This window comes from Falco cherrug, chromosome 2, assembly GCF_023634085.1.
Source record: "Falco cherrug isolate bFalChe1 chromosome 2, bFalChe1.pri, whole genome shotgun sequence".
In the NCBI taxonomy this organism is placed as follows: domain Eukaryota; kingdom Metazoa; phylum Chordata; class Aves; order Falconiformes; family Falconidae; genus Falco; species Falco cherrug.
This window is the reverse complement of record NC_073698.1, coordinates 702,591-717,997: the sequence shown is the minus strand read 5'-3', so window position 1 is coordinate 717,997 and position 15,407 is coordinate 702,591. Positions and strand designations below refer to the sequence as shown.

At 60.2% G+C, this 15,407-nt stretch overlaps 1 protein-coding gene across 1 annotated transcript in view; it reads right to left on the bottom strand.

Annotated features, from left to right (window-relative positions):
* The window catches only part of PDE2A (phosphodiesterase 2A), a 56,020-nt gene extending 41,680 nt beyond the window's left edge, over positions 1-14,340 (bottom strand). The window contains exon 1 of the mRNA XM_055702958.1: positions 14,123-14,340. Within this exon, the coding sequence (XP_055558933.1) occupies positions 14,123-14,190 (68 nt within the window). The 5' untranslated portion in view covers positions 14,191-14,340. The remainder of the gene's footprint in view (positions 1-14,122) is intronic.
* Between the last annotated feature and the right edge of the window lie 1,067 nt (positions 14,341-15,407).

Sequence of the window (15,407 nt, the reverse complement as noted above, 5' to 3'; positions counted from 1 at the left end):
AGGGTGAGCAGCATCCCCTGGCCCACCTGCAAGTATCCCACCGAGGATGGGGGGCACGGCGTGGGGGACCCACAGCTCAGCCACGCTGGCCCCATCACTTCCACACTCCATCGGGAATACGTCACAGGGACAAAATCCTTATTGAACAAATTATGGCACCTTTGGGGGTGTTGCCCCGGTCACAGTGGGGGCGAGGTGGGGGGCCAGGCTGCACCCCGCAAGGGTTAATGCCGGGTACAGCACGAGGTGTTCGAGCTAAAAATACATGGTGACTTTTTCTGTATTTGCTCTAATGAGTCATTCTCTTTAAGTAATTTATTGCTCATTACATAATCACTTTCATTTTCAGCTCGAGAAAAATGGAATATTTTCCCCCCCCTTTTTTTATTTTTTTAATGAAAAGGGCATTTAGCAAACCCTGCAGGCACGTGAGCATCAGCCATTTTCCCAAACCATCCCTGCATGTTTCCACCAGCAGCTCCTCGGCTCCTTTCGCATCCTCCAGCCAAAGCCTTTCGGGAGCACCTGGGTGATGCTGCTGGCGCAGGGGGGCTCTGGGAGGGGACAGAGCATCCTGGGGAGGCACCGGGGTGGGCTTAAGGGGCTGGATCCCCAGCACCCAGCCTGGCCACATCTCACCCGGCTGCGGCAATCACCTGCTGACATGGCCCTGTGTCCCAGTAATCCCAGCACTGTCTCAGCAGTCCCAGCGCTGTGTCACAGCAAACCCACAGCTGTGTCCCAGGAAGCCCAGTGCTCCATCCCAGTAATCCCAGTGCTATGTGCTAGTAATCCCAATACAGCATCCCAGCAAGCCCAGTGCCACATCCCAGTAATCCCAGTGCCATGTCCTAAGAAGTCCAGCATCATATCCTAGCAATCCCAGCGCTGCATCTCAGCAATCCCAGTGCTATGTGCCAGCAAGTCCAATGCCACCATCCCAGCAAGCCCAGTGTCATAACCCAGCAATCCCAGTGCCATGTCCTCACGATCCCAGTACTGCATCCCAGCAAACCACGTGCCATATCCCAGCAAGTTCCTTGCTCCATCTCAGCAATCCCAGTGCCGCATCCCAGCAAGCTCAGTGCCGCAGAGCCCTGCAAGCCAGCAAGATGTCCTGGTCGCACCAGTGATGCCAAGCCACAGGGAAGGGGACCCCAGCCACCCTTAGTGCTGGGGGGCAATGGGCGGGGGGGTATCCAGCTCAGGCCCTGGCTGGGGCAGAGGGATTTACCCGCTGGGGGGCAAGAGCCCTGCTCTCCTACCCCTGCCAGCCCCCACTGCTGGCAGCTGCTCACTCCCCTGCCACTGAGGCAGGACCTGGGGGGGGGGGGAGTCTCGGTTTGGAGCTGCAGACTAGGAATTAACTACACCAAATGTTTTATTTGTGTAGAAACGCAATTATGTTAATTAAAGCATGTCTGTAATTACAGCACTTAGTGGCCCATAAGTGCACAAGTGACTCTGGTGACTTTGGAAGAGCTGGAAACCTGGAGGATGGCTTGCTTCCAGCACCAGCAAGGTCCTCAGCAGGGTGAGACCTGGTGTCTCCATGGGGTGACAGCAGTGACCCCAGTGCCTGCAGAGCTGGCCGCTGCCTGTACTCTGCAGGGAAAAGCGAGCAGCGATCTCGGGCAGGGCACAGGACCAAGCTGGGGCTCGTTGCAGAGGATGCCTAGAGTGCGTGGAGAGGGCAGGACGGATTGGTACCCACAGCCGCATCTCAGCACAGGCATCTGCCAGCAGCCACGCCGCAGTCCCGCTGGCACCGGGTGCAAGGGCAAATGGCAGGCACCCCCACCAGTGCCCCAGGGATGAGGGAGCAGGAGGAAAAGGCTGTCCCTAGGGGCAGGGGTGGCCATCACTCTGGCTGCAAGGGGGGTACAGCCCTGGGTAGGCACCAGTGGCCAGGCAAAGGGAGAGGCTGGTGTGAGCGAGGCGGGGGGGGAGCAGGCTTGGAGCCCCAGCTCTGCAAGCAGCTGAGGCTCGAGAGTATATCTGGAAGGGAAAAATAAATGGGAAGCAGAGGAACATGACAGCAGGAGCAGCGGCCAGACAGACCCACGGGCTGGCTGGGATCAGATAACTCGGGCTCCAGGCAAAGGCAAGGCGGGAGATGGTGCCTGCCCTCACCTCAATAAAGCCCTTGCTGTGGGCAGCGTGTGACAGGGGGTGGGGGCACGATGGGGCAGAGGGGAGATGCCAAAGGGGCACAGGAAAGCCTGGAGCAAGGGAAGCACAAACTCGAGGTGTTTCGGGCTGGCAGAGCAGTAGGCATCGATGGGCAACTCCAGGGTCCCTGCACAGCCAGGAGACCTCTCCTCCATCCTTCAGCAGCGAAGAGCACCCGGAGGCAGTCAGCCTCCCACGCTGGCACCTGCCGACTCGGATTTCATCTTCCCCAGCCTCAAGCAGCGACAGAAAATTGCCTGTTTACTGCAGTCACCGAGCCTGAAGCCGAAGGATTTCACTGTGCGCATCCAAGAGACGGATCACAGCGCAGGCACGGGGTGCCCCGTGGTTAAGCATCACCGTGGCATCCATGGTCAGGATGGGCAGGGATGGCTGCTGAGCTCCCATGTTTAATTTGGAGCCATCATCAGCTCCGGGTAATTACAGGCCTGCATATTAATGGCCAGGTGCTGCAGGATGCCGGGCAGTGACACACCAGCTGGCAGGAGCGCGGGAGGGGAAAGGGGAACGGTGTCACTGAAGCTTTGCCGGGTGCGATTTATTTGCTTAACAAACGCATCGAGCCCTAAATGCCTTCGATAAGTCTGCAGAAAGGCTGAGTTCTGTTTGCACAGCAAACGCACTTCCCCGGATGCTGCCTGGCCCTTAAGCATTAAGGTCCTGTGCAGACAGCTGCCTTCGCTGCCAGGCTGGAAAAGCAGCTCCCCAAGGCTTCAAGGAGCCGCAGGAATGCAGCCCAGCCCTGTCTGACGGGGCTGGAAAGCCTGGCAGCCCTGCAAGCCTTTAAATCCCCTTTGCACAGCAGCCCTGCAAGCCTCAAATCCTCAGCCCCATTGCATAGTACCCCTGCGAGCCTGCAAATCCCCATGGTATAGCAGCCCTGCGAGCCTGCAAAATCCCACTGCATGGCAGCCCTGCAAACCTGCAAAATCCCCAGTGCATAGTATCCCTGCAAATCCATTGCGCAGTATCCCTGCAAGTCTGCAAATCCCCATCCCCGTTGTATGGCAGCCCTGCAAGCCTGCAAATCCCCATCCCCATCGCACTGCGCCCCAAGATGCCAGGACCCAGCTCACTGGAAGCAGGAGGGTATCCCCCAGCCTGCCCCAAGCTGTCTCCAAGGGGGTAACACAGGGAATGCCAGGTGACATGGCAGCACCGGCGCCGGGAGGAGAGGAAAGCAGGAGTGCCACCACCGTGGGGACCTCCAAGCGAGGCCACCGGCGCCCTGAGGGAGCCATGCCCGTGCCGCAGCGCCAGCATCAAGCCAGGCAGAAGCAGCGCCTGGCGTGACAAGGCAGGGAGAGAAAACACACGGTTACCCTGAATCTCCGAGGAATTGTCCTTGGATAAATGCAGCATTACAGACTCTGCCAACTCATCTTTCAATTAGTAGGTTTAGTTGATAACCAGAGGAAAAATTAAAAAAAAGGCAGCTGGAGGTGGTGGTGTTTTAGCATGTGTTCATTATCTTCCCAGAACTGTTTGCTGTTTTTTCCCTTTCCTGGCTTTTTTTCCCCCTTCCCTGAGTCCTCCTCCCATCCCGACGCACAACTAGCCCCACTGGCACAACCAGCCCCACTGCTCATCCCTGCCCAGCGCATAACTGGGCTCAGCACCACGTTGCAAGTTCAGGGTCTTCTTCACCCGTTGCCACCGGCAAAATTCCATGGGAATAGAGCAGGACCCCAGCATCCTGCCTCTGCTGTCTGTTCCCCATCCCTCCCTGGAAACCACAACCCCCCTGGAGCAGGGATCCTGTCCCAGGCTGCAAGATCCCAGATATCTCACCAAATCCTCTTGTGTGTAACCACAGTGCAAGTGGCAGCCACTCACTGGGCGGCCTTCCCTCCAAAACAAGCCAAGTCTCCATGTCAAGGAATTAAACGCAGCGCAGGCGCCATGCAAATACATAATATTAATATTAGCAAGAGCAAGCCCAGGGATCCAGACCATCAGAGGAGGGAAGGGAAAGGACATGGCTAAAAGACGCTCGTGCCTTTGAGGCTCGTTAGGGTGAGAGCTGCTTCATCTGACACCCAATTGCTTAAAAGCCCTGTTTGGCTGAGCTGAGCTGAGTTTTTAATTTGCCTGAAAGGAGGGAGGGGGCAGCTGGGGACAGGGGCCAGCAGTGGGGACACAGGCACCAGGGCTGGCATGGGCACCAGAGGAGGGATGGAGCTGACAGAGAGATGCAGGGACACGCTAACCCTGTGGGACAAGGGTGTACCCCTGGCTGCTGCGATGCCCAGGGGACAGCAGTGTGTCTTACTCCTTACTCAAGCCATGAAGCTGTTTTTATGTCTGACCAAGCCTCCTACCCAAGGAACTCGCTTTTCCCCCCATCCCTCTTTCCTCTCCAGGGAGAAGGTGACAGTGGCAGGTGACAGGGGCAGCAGTGGCGAAGGACAGACCCCTCCTTTGGTGGGGCATGGGCAGCTGTCCCCAGCCCTGCTGCTGTCCCTTGCAGCGAGGACACAGGTCCTGACACTGATGGGAAAGATGGGAAGGCAAGCAGCTCAGCCCTGGGGTGGGCACGGAGATGCCACATCCTCTGGTGACGATCCCCAGCACTGCCAAAGCCCCCACACAGCCCTGCTCAGCACCCTTGGCACCAGCTTTCCAGCAATGAACTTCAATCGGCTTCTGCAGCGTGGCCAGATCCTGCTGCAGGTGTCACCAGCATGGGGCTGGGTCGGGCTGGTAGCAGTGGACCGCACTGTCTGTGAATTAATGGCTTTTCCACAGGGTGAACCGCTGGCCCCAGCTCCTCTGCCATGCCGTGCCCAGCCAGGGCACCTGCAGGAGGGCTGGCAGCCAGGTGTCACCCAGCAAGAGCCCCCATCCTCTTCCCTTAGGTGGGGTCCCCATGACAGGGTCTGGTTCGCTGCTGTGTGGTGCCGGGATCCCACCGAGCCGCACAGGGAAGGACAGAGCAGGGTCCCCAGAGTAGCACCTTGGTCTGGCGTGCCTCTCCTGTGCCTGCAGACTGGGGGGCTGCAGGAGGGAGGGGAGCGGGGGGCACGGCTGGTGTCCCCGCTGCCCGCACTGGTGCCCAGCTCGGGCTCTCCGCACGCTGGGCTCAAACAGGGGGCTCGCTTCCCAGCACGCTGCCAGCGCCCATGCACAAGTGACACACAGGCGTGCCTGCCTTGGCACTTCTCGCGGAGCTGCCGGCTCGCCAGCCCACGGACCTGCTGTCCCATCTCCCTGCCAGCGCGGTGGGGAGGGGTCCCCAGCAGCACCGTGGGTCCCTGCCAAGCCCCCACCACCGCAGAGCCCCTCCGTCCTCACCAAAACAGGCGCAGCTGCAGCCCACCCATGCACCCAGGGAGCTGGCTCCCACACTATTCCTGGGGCTGGGGGAGAGAAGACCCCCTTTCCATCCCAGCATTCCCACGGGATGCAGTGCAGCAGGACAGCCTGCTCCAGTTCCTGGAAGAGGTGGTAATTGTGGCTGGACCCGGGTGGGGGGCAAAGATGTGCCCCTGGAATTGCCCTGATGCAGCTCCTGGGGTGTGGATACATAGGGAGCCGCTGGCACCGCTGCCCCCTCCTCCCAGCCCATGGCACGCATCCCACCTCGGCTCTCCCAGGGGGTTTCAGGCAGTTGGGTAACCCCAGGGGTATCTTGTCCATCTGGCGGGTGCAAGATGGGAGCCAGCCCCTCTCAGCCTCTCCCTGAGTCCCCCCCCAGGGTGCAGCAAGCCCAGCTCCCACCATGACCATCCCCTTTTTCCACAGCATCCTCCGGGACAGGTGCTTGCTCAGCTCTGCAGGTGCCTCCACTCATATCCCGGGTTTGGCCAAGGGAAACCAGACCCAAAGGGTGCCTTAGTGCCCTCATGCTTATTTTGGGGGATACTCGACCCTCCGCAGCTGGGCTGCGGTTTCCTTTGGGGCAGGAGCCTGGCATTTACTCACAGAAGTTTCTGGTTGCTCCAGCCCTCCGCCAGCACAGCCAGACTGAGCCCAGACCCGCTGTCCAGTGGCACAGTGGCAGCACCCCTGGTGCGGGCAGGCAATATCAGGCTTGGAAGAAACCCCATAATTAACACATTACAGGGCTCCACTGGAGGAGCCCAAGCCTCTGATGGTGCAGAGCACTGGAGGGAACCAGGGAAAAGCAAAGAGCAAAAATGTAATTAACAAAGGTCACGGTGCTCCTGGCTCACACTGCTGAGCTGCGGCACTGCCTGAGCCTACCTCGATCCTCTCCCTCCTGAGGGACCCCCTGCAGCTACGGGAGGCAAGGAGTAGAGGAGCCGGAGCATGCACACAGCCACAGGCACTGCTGGCAGCTGCAGGTGTGGGCTGGAGCAACCAGAAGCCTCTGCCAGAAGCCTCACCTATGCCCAGGTGCCCATCACCCTGGTGTCTGACACCCAGGTGGCCCCACCGCCAACCCTTGGGCTCACTGCAGCTTCTCATGCCTTGAGATCTGATTTGTCCCCGGGCTGTGGATGTACCCCAGCCTGGCCACATCACTTCTCACTCAGGCTTTAGGAAAACACTCGAGTTTTGGGAATTTCACCCGCCAGCACTTGCTGACTCAGCACCAGGCCCCCTCCCCGGGTGTAGGTGAGGAAGGGTGGGAGATGAAGCCATCGCAGGTGGCAGGTCCCAGCCATGCTCTGGCTCTGCTGTGGTGGAAGCATACGCGCAGGGTGAGCCCGGCGCTGCCTGTCAGGGAGGAAGGAGCCAGCTGTGTGCAGTGAGCAGAGGCAGGGTCCCAGGACCCCTATCCTTGGAAACACAACCCTACTCCTAGTTCTAGCCCAAGCTCTCACCCTAACCTCAGACCTAGCCCTAACCTGAACCTTAGCCTTGGATCTAACCATAACTCAAACCCTAACAGGAACCCTGAACCTAAACTTAGCCATAGTTCTAACCTGAGCCCTAATCCTAAACTTAAGATGAGGTCTAACACCAAGCAATAACCCTAAGGATAAACCTAACCTTAGTCCTAGCCCTAGCCCTACCCCTACACCTAACATTAACCTTAACCTCAACTCTAGCCCTAACCCTACTGTAAACTTAGCCCTAGCCCTAAAATTAAACTTACGGCTAGCCCTAACCCTAAACTTAGTCCTACCTGTATCCCAATCCCTAAACTTAAACTTAGTCCTAGCCCTAACCTAACCTTAGCCCTGAACCTAAACCCAACCTTAGCCCTACCTGTAGCCCTATCGCTAACCTTAGCCCTGACCCTAACATTGTCAGCACGATCCCTAACCCTAACATCAGCCCTAGCCCTGGCCCTAACCCTGACCCAACCTGACCCTAACCCTGACCCTAACCCCTACCTCAGCTCTGGCCCTAACCCTGACCTCAGCCCTGACCCCAACCGACCCTAACCCCGACCTCAGCCCTAGCCCACCCATGCAGCAGCCGGAGGGGGGCTGAGCCCCCCTGCTGTGTACCAGAACAGCCTCCCCCCACATACCCACACCCCATTTCCCACCTGACCAGAAGAACCCCAAGTGCTGCAGAAGGACCGGGAGGGTCCCCATGTCCCGCAGCCCCCCCAGGGAGGATGGTGCTCAGGCCCAAAGAGCCCCCCAGCCCCTGCTGTGCCATGGGACCCTTCGCTGGCGGCCAGCAGCAGGAGCTCCGGGCTCATGGGCAGCAACAGGGCAGAGATTTTTCTGCCTCAAGTAGCTGGGAACAAATTCCCTGGTGGGGTGCTGTCACCCTGCTGGAGCCGTCACCCCGCTGGAGCTGGGAGAGTAAAGGTTCTGCTGGTACTGACACCCGTCCCCACTGCCGGAGCCGCCTTGCTCAGCCCTGATTTCTTATTGAAAGGCCGCATGCCTTCCACTAGAAGGATGCTGCCATCAACCTGGCTGTGTTATCACTGGTAAAAAACAATAGGGAAAGGCCCACTTTTTATGGAGAGCAAGGAAAAACACGGCAGCACCCATGGCTTGTGTCCTTCCAGCTGGGCTCCAGCTGAGTGTCGGCTGAAGGATGGGACTGTGGACCCCGTCCCGGCTGTGGGACACGGGGCAGCCCTGTCCTTATCCCCTTGCAGAGCAGAAACCCCAGGCTGTGAACTGCTGTGAAGCCATACGGACATCCCAGCTCCATTTGGAGGGGTGGAAAGGCTCCAGCTTGGGATGGTCCAGTGACGTCCTCACTGGGCTACTCAATCCCACCGCTTCATGCCCTGGGTCCCAGGCTGGGTGCCACCCCAGCGAGGGCTCATATCCTAGGCTACAGATCCCTGTGTTCCCAGGTAGCAGCGTGTTCTGGCAGCCCTGCCTGCACCTGGCTCCCACAGGCAGGAGCATCAGGGCTCTGCCACCACGGGGTGAGGTTCAGGGTGCCCGTCCGTGAGGAGGGGTTTGCACAGAGCTTTGCATACCGCACAGAGGGGAGCATCAGCATCTTCACCCCATAGCCACCAGACACTGAACCTCAGAGGACATGGATGGGTCCCCTTCCAGAGCTGCCTGCCCCACGTCTGCCTGTGGCCAAGGGGAACGCAGCTGCATTTGGGCAGCAACAGCTCAAGGAAAGAGGAGGGGGAGAAAAAAAAACCCTCCACCAGTCTTAGCCTTTCAAATGCTCATTATAAATAGCTCCTCGGTGTCTTCTGAGTCACCCAGCTGAAACGTGCAAGCTAATAACGAACTGGGAAGGGGCTGGGAAGTGATTACAAGCTAGGGGAGGCTTTCTGGCTAAGTCATCACTTCTGTGACGGGGCTGCTGCATCGGCAGCTGCTGTTTGCTTTTTGCTTCCTTGGGTGCAACCAGTCCTCCACTGCATCTGGGGAGCAGAGGGCTTTGGAGATGCTGAAACACGCTGTGAGGTCATCCGCGCCAGCTGCAACACCTGAGCCAAGCCCTGAACCCCTCCTGAGCCCCAGACAAAAAATCAGGTTTGAATATTTTCTGTGGGAAATGCACCCATCCAAAACGACCTCCTTTTTCTGTTTGATTTACTACAGAAAACACAAACTGCCAAAGACCCAGAAGGCTTGAACCCAGCCAAAATGCTCCCTGCAAGCTCTCAAAATCATCCTTTCCCCTCTGCCTCCCCAGGCTGGCATTGCAGAGCTGCCAGGCTGTGCCAGGGCAGCCAGGGCACATGATTTGGTGATGGGAGCAGGACTAAGAGCTGCTGCTGCCAAATAACCGGCCCCATGGGACATTTCTGAGCCAACACTTGGTGAGTCCTACAGGCTGCTGTGCTAGTCCCATCCCTCGAGGATGCTACGTGGATGACGAGGTTTGGGGACACCTTCCTGCTGCCTGGGGATGCCACGGCACCGGGACCACCATCAACAGGGAATGGCTGCCCAAGGACCAGCTGGAGACCCTCCATCCAGGCTCCAACCCGCACAAAAGAGCAAATCTTGGCGTCATCACCCATTGCTGCAAGGCAGGCGAGACCCCCAGCCAGCTTTGACACCTCAGCTGGGGGGATCCAAGCTGCCAAGCTGCCCGTTGCATGTGCTCTGCCCGTTCTCCATCATCTAACACCCCCTGCCACCCCCCGCTGCCATGCGGATGGAGCCGCAGCAGCAGACAAAGCATCTCCCAGTGCTCTCCATCCCCCTCGCTCCCCCCTCCAGACAGGCCCATCCATTAACAAGGACAGCTCAGCCCTTTGCAGGAGAAAGCTGGACAGGCAGAAAGTCCCAGGCAGCTCCGGGCCCTGCCTGCATTTCTGGCTGCAGCCCAGCACAGCTCTCGGCAAGCCACGTGGAAGCTGGGAAAGAGACAAAAGCGAAAGTGGGGACCGGGGTCAGAGAAGAGCGGGAGGCAGGAGGGATTCCCAGAAGCGGCTGCTGCTGCATCCGCCACTGCCCCAGGGAATCCTGTATCCCCAACAGAGGAGTGGCCGCAGAGCTGGCTCCCACCCTGGAGGGATGCTTGTCCTCCCAGAGCTCATGGAGCAGCGCAGCTCCTGGGGGGATGCGCAGGGGTCGGCTGCAGATGACGGCCAGGGCACGCTCGGTGCAGCCCCTTGACGGCGGTGCCACCGGTGCTGCCGCCCTGGGCCGTGGCCAGGCCGTGGTGTGCCAGCCTGCCTGGCGGAGCAGGGGCCAGCCTGATTGCCTGCATCTGCGCTAGCATCTGGCCGGCAGCCGGCAAGCACCGGAGGTTAATTCCCTGACACTTTACAACCGCTCGCTGCTCTGAAGCTGAGGATGCTCAGGGGGGATGCCCTGGAGGGGAAACTACTGGCTGGTGTCCCTCCCCCCCAGGGAACCCCCCCAAGTACAGAGACATGCAGGGTGCCAGAAGCCAGGAGTTCCCCTCCATCCTCTCTGCAAGGCACCTCCAAGCTCCAGGGCTAGGTGCCCACGCAGGTGGGTGATGCTGAAGCACCCCAGACGCGACACAGCTGACATGCTGGCGCCAGGCTGTGCAAAAGGCAGAGGCATGAACAGCCCAAGGCTTTGAAAAAGCCTGGAGAACATCACACGCAGTCACTTGCAGCTCCCAAGGACCCCAGCAACGGGGGAGCAGGCTGCCTTCGCCCCACCGAACCCCTTGGCCCCAGTAAGTGGGTGCCCAGTGAGGAGCAGAGCTGCCCCGGCCATGCTGGATGGAGAGATGGAGCCAGTACTTTCCATGGCACTTTAAACATGCAACACAGCGACTGGCAATAACCACGAGGCAGAGGTTCAGGACGGGCTCTGGTGGGCTCAGCAGCCTGCTCTCAGCTTTGCGGATGCTTGGAGACCTTCGAAAGTAGGCTGAACCGCTTCGCCAGGCAGCTCGTGCCCTCTGCATCCCAGCCAGTGCTGCTCCCTGGGTACCTGCAGGGTTAATGGCACGGGAGCAAGACGTAGAATCCTAGAATGGTTTGGTTTGGAAGGGACCTTTAAAGGTCAACTAGTCCCACCCCAGTGGATGCCATATTTCTGCTGCCAGTGCTGCCCTTCAGGCCGTGCCCTGGGAGGGAAGCAGGAGTAATGGCGAGGACACACAAGGTGGGGAAGGACCAGAGTTTCCCTTTGATATGTGCCCAGGTCACACAGGCAGTGGCAGGTAGGGACATCAGCATCATCACGAATGTCACCTCATGCCATCAGCCCCTCCAGGAGGAACTGGCTGCCAGGTGGGTGCATCAGGGAGGTAAAATGGGGATGATGCATTACACATCACCCTTACATGAGCCTTGATGGGAACACACTGTCCAGGTCCTGGTGTAACTGGCACAGAGACTTAATGCGCTCCTGTAAAGATGCATAAACTATCTTTGTCCCTTCCTGGGACACTGGGCTCTTTGCTGGTGCCCATGGGCTCCCCGGGCAGGATGGAGCCCCTCTTCCCAGCTGTGGCTGCAGCCACAGTCCCTCCTCCGTCTCGCGCCTGGCACCGACCTCATCATCAGACCAGCGCTGAGCATGGTGACACTTGGCCAGTTCACATGTCCCCACGTCTGCTCCTGCCAGGCAGCTGCCAGAAGCGAACCAAGCAGCAGAGAGAGCTGGATGAGAAGCAGGCAGCCCTGTCTGCTCTCCGATGGAAGCCCTGACTTCTCTCCAGCCTCCTCTGAGCCTGCTCCTTCCCTGCAGGGATGCTCAGAGTATCATCTCCTCCTCCGTGTTTTCAATCCACAGAGCTCGGCTGCTTCTCCCCCAGCCCCGGCTGCTGTCAGATGCTGTCAGAGCAGCAGCTCCGGGCACGCCAGCATCCTACCCGCCACTAACCGGGTCAGGAGCCGCCCGCCTGGGAACACGTTTCCCACAGGGGGAAAATGAAGGAGGAAATGGGTTAAAACGTGACCTGGATAACAGAAAATGGCACTTGACTGGCTGCCACCCAACACTCCCCTGGAATAAATCAGAGCTTATCGACAGCGCACATGGGAGACCTGGCCCACCGATGGATCTCGGCCCCACGCAGCATCCCCACCCAGGCAGCAATGCTCTGTGAGGGCAGGCAGCGGCATTGCTAAGATCTGCCGGCAGCGCACAAGGCAAGCCAGCATTAAACAACGCGGGGCTCGAGTGGTGGCAGAGAGCAGGCAGCATCACCCCGCAGCGCTGGCCTCACTGGGGACACCCCCTCTGGCCAAACGCAGGGGCAAAGGCATTGCCTGAAAGCTCTTGGGAAGCTTTTCCACCTCTATATATCCCCTTGGGGTGTACAGGAATGGGGACAAACATCTCCTGGGAAGGACCAGGTTACGTCCTGGTTAAAAGGAGGAAGAATGGGGTTCACCATTCCTGCCTCTTCCATACTGGATGGCTCGAGGGGCATAGCCAGCCTCGGCTACACTAAGTTTCTATAGCATCTACCTTTCTTAAAAGCCATTAAACAGCAGCTGCAAGTCAGCAGAGGCCTTCCAGCCAGAGGAAACATGGGGATAGCCTGGCATTTCAAGACCTTTGTGTGTTTTGCTTAAAGAAAAGGACATGGGCACATGTTCTGGTGGCAGCATGAAGGATCTCTTCAGGGAACAAAGCATGCACAGCACCAGAGGGGAGCCAGGAGAGCTGGGGGGGAAGGATGCTGCCCGCAGAGGTGATCAGACCCAGCACCCACAGCAGTGTAGAGGGATCAGCAGCTCTTGGTGCCTCTGGAGGTGTGTCTAAGCCCCACACCACATGTAGGTAGGAGAGATGCTGGAGGCTATTTTCTATAGAGAGGCAAACTCCTCATCTGAAGGTGACATGAAGGTGCAAAAACCTGGTGATGCCAGAGGGAGACGTGTGGTACTGGGGCAGGAGCGGGCAGCAGCTTCCCTTGTGCCCCAATGATCCTGTAATCACTTAAAGCCCCAATGATCCTGTAATCACCCAAAGCACCCACTCCAGGAGACCTGAGGCTGCTCCCGGGCACACCTGCATGCAGCGAGGCAGCCCCTGGGAGCGGTGGTCCCGGCGTACGCAGCCGAGCCAGGCAGTTTGGCCAGTGCCTGAGCATGTGGAGCTGGCACCGCCAGACAAAGGAATCCAAGCACCAAGCAGCCTTCCTCCTTGTCCCCTTACACCTACATCCCTTCCCCACCAGCTCAGCTCAACCCTCTGGCAATGTGGGATTTGATCCCAGCAACCACCAGGGCAGGCTGGGAGCACCCAAGATCTCTCGGTACCCGGGAGGCAGAGCACCCACATACTGCAAATCGCCTGTGCACAGCCTGCTAGCCGGCAGCTGTGGAGCCTCGTGAGTGCTACACACGCGCGCGCAGAGCCGGGGGTCTCCTCCATCCCTAGCCAAGCCCGTGGGTGATGGGAATTCAGGCACCACATGCTTTGCATTAAGCCAGCTCAGCCCCTCTTCCCACGTGGGCTCTGTGGAGCATCACCCTTCACCGCTTCCAGGGAGCACCGTCATCCCTCAGCAAGGTCACCCCATGCTCTCACGCAAAGCCCCTCATGCCTGCACCATGGAATGAGGTCCCTGTGACCCTCAGAGCCCCTTCCCCACCTTGCTGCATGCAAGCGGGTGCAGCGCCACTGGGACCCCCAGACCTGTTGCGTGGGTGGGTGCGCAGGGGGGTGGCTTCTCATGCCCTGCATGGAGCCGCTGAAACCATGATCCTGAGGCCTGAACTGCATTCCACAAAGTCACCTGCCCTCCCCCCCACCCCCCCCCCGCCCCTCTCCAGCAGCCCACTGGCGGGCCAGGAGCCTTCCACCCCCTCCAGAAACTGCCACAGGGCAAGGGTGGCTCGGGAAATGGGGGGATGCTGCTCACACCAGCCCTCCAGCACAGAGCCCTTCAGCTAGCCACCTGCCCTGGGCTAACACAGGTGGTTAGTGGGGAAACAGGGGGCAGCGGCTGGGGGTCACCAGCCTCTTGTCATATCCCTGCCACCCCCCTCCCCACCAGCTGTCAGGCAGGAGGAACTTTTTCCTGCCTTCCCCACGTCTCCCTCGCTCCCTCGCCCAGCATCACCCCCGGAGCATCCCTCCCTCCCAGCGTGGTGCCCCCAGCCCCGGGGCCGGCGGGAGGGACTCACAGGTCAGACGCTGCCGCCTGGTACGGCTGGCTCCGGCAGAGGATGGAGTGTCCGCAGCCCTGGCCCATGGCTCCGCATTCTTCGGCAGCCCTGCCAGGCGGGCGGCGGGGCTCGGGTGCGTGCAGCGAGGCGGCCGGCTGGCAGCGGAGCTCCCGCCGCGCTCGGCGAGGGTGTCTCAGCCCGCTGCTGTCACCGAGCCCTATGCAGCGCGGGAGGGGAGGGCGGAGGATGGGGGGCGCGCCGCGGCTGATTGACGGCGCCGCTGCGGCTCCGCCGGGCTGGGCGGGGGCCGAGCCGCTCCCGCGGAGGGGCCGGAGGGATCCGCACCTGCCGCGCCGCCGCCGCCCGCCGCGGGCCGCGCCCGTCCTCGCCCGCCGCGCCGCGCCGCACCGCGGGGCCGCCGCCTTTGTCTACAAGGCACACGCCGGCCCGGCCCGCCTCCGCGCTCCCCGCGGAGGCAGCTGCTTCTCTGGGCAGCGGGTCCTGCTGGGACCGCAAGCCACTTCTGCCCCGGGGACATCGGGCAGCACAGGGCAGCACTGGGAAGCACTGGTTTCGCAGGCAGTTCCCTGCCCCGGGGGGTGCTGGGCATCACGAGACCCAACATGTTCCTTCGGCAGGGGCAGGGGGTGACACAGAGCAATGTGGAACTGCACTGAGCCCACAGGTCCCTGCCCCGGGGGTACTGAGCAGCACCAGGCAGCACCCAACCCAACCCGCAGGCAGGTTCCTTTCGTAAGGGCGCTGGGTGGTATCAAGCAGGTGCCAGCGAGGTGATACAGGCCTGGCCATGCCCACCACCAGGTGCCTGCCCAGCCCATCCAGGTGGTGTGGAGCTACTGGCGGCGGGATGCTGCCCGTGGCATTGCTCAGCTGCAGCCAGGAGTGGGAAGGGGATGCTGAGCCCTTGGCCACGCTGCAACCCCACTTGAACCTGCCCCAGGCACCAGCCTGCTCCCAGACAAGGCTGCGGTGGAGGAGCCGGAGCCTCCCAGGAGCCTGCAGAACCACTCCATGCCTGTGCCCATGCTGTCACCTCCTGAATAAAGCACAGCTTCCCTCTGGGAGAGCCCACAGCCCTTTGCATGTGTGCAGCACCGAGCACCACTGGAGCTTGTCTTGGCCGAGTTGGAGGAGCTGCTGCCCATTTGGGCTTGCAGGACATCGGGTGGGTTTGTCCCCCACAGCCACACTGGGATCTCCTGCCCTGGGCTTCCCTGGGATGGGGGCCGTCAGGGTGAGCTGTCACCTGGGTGGGACTGTGGCAGAGAGCAGCTGGAGAAGG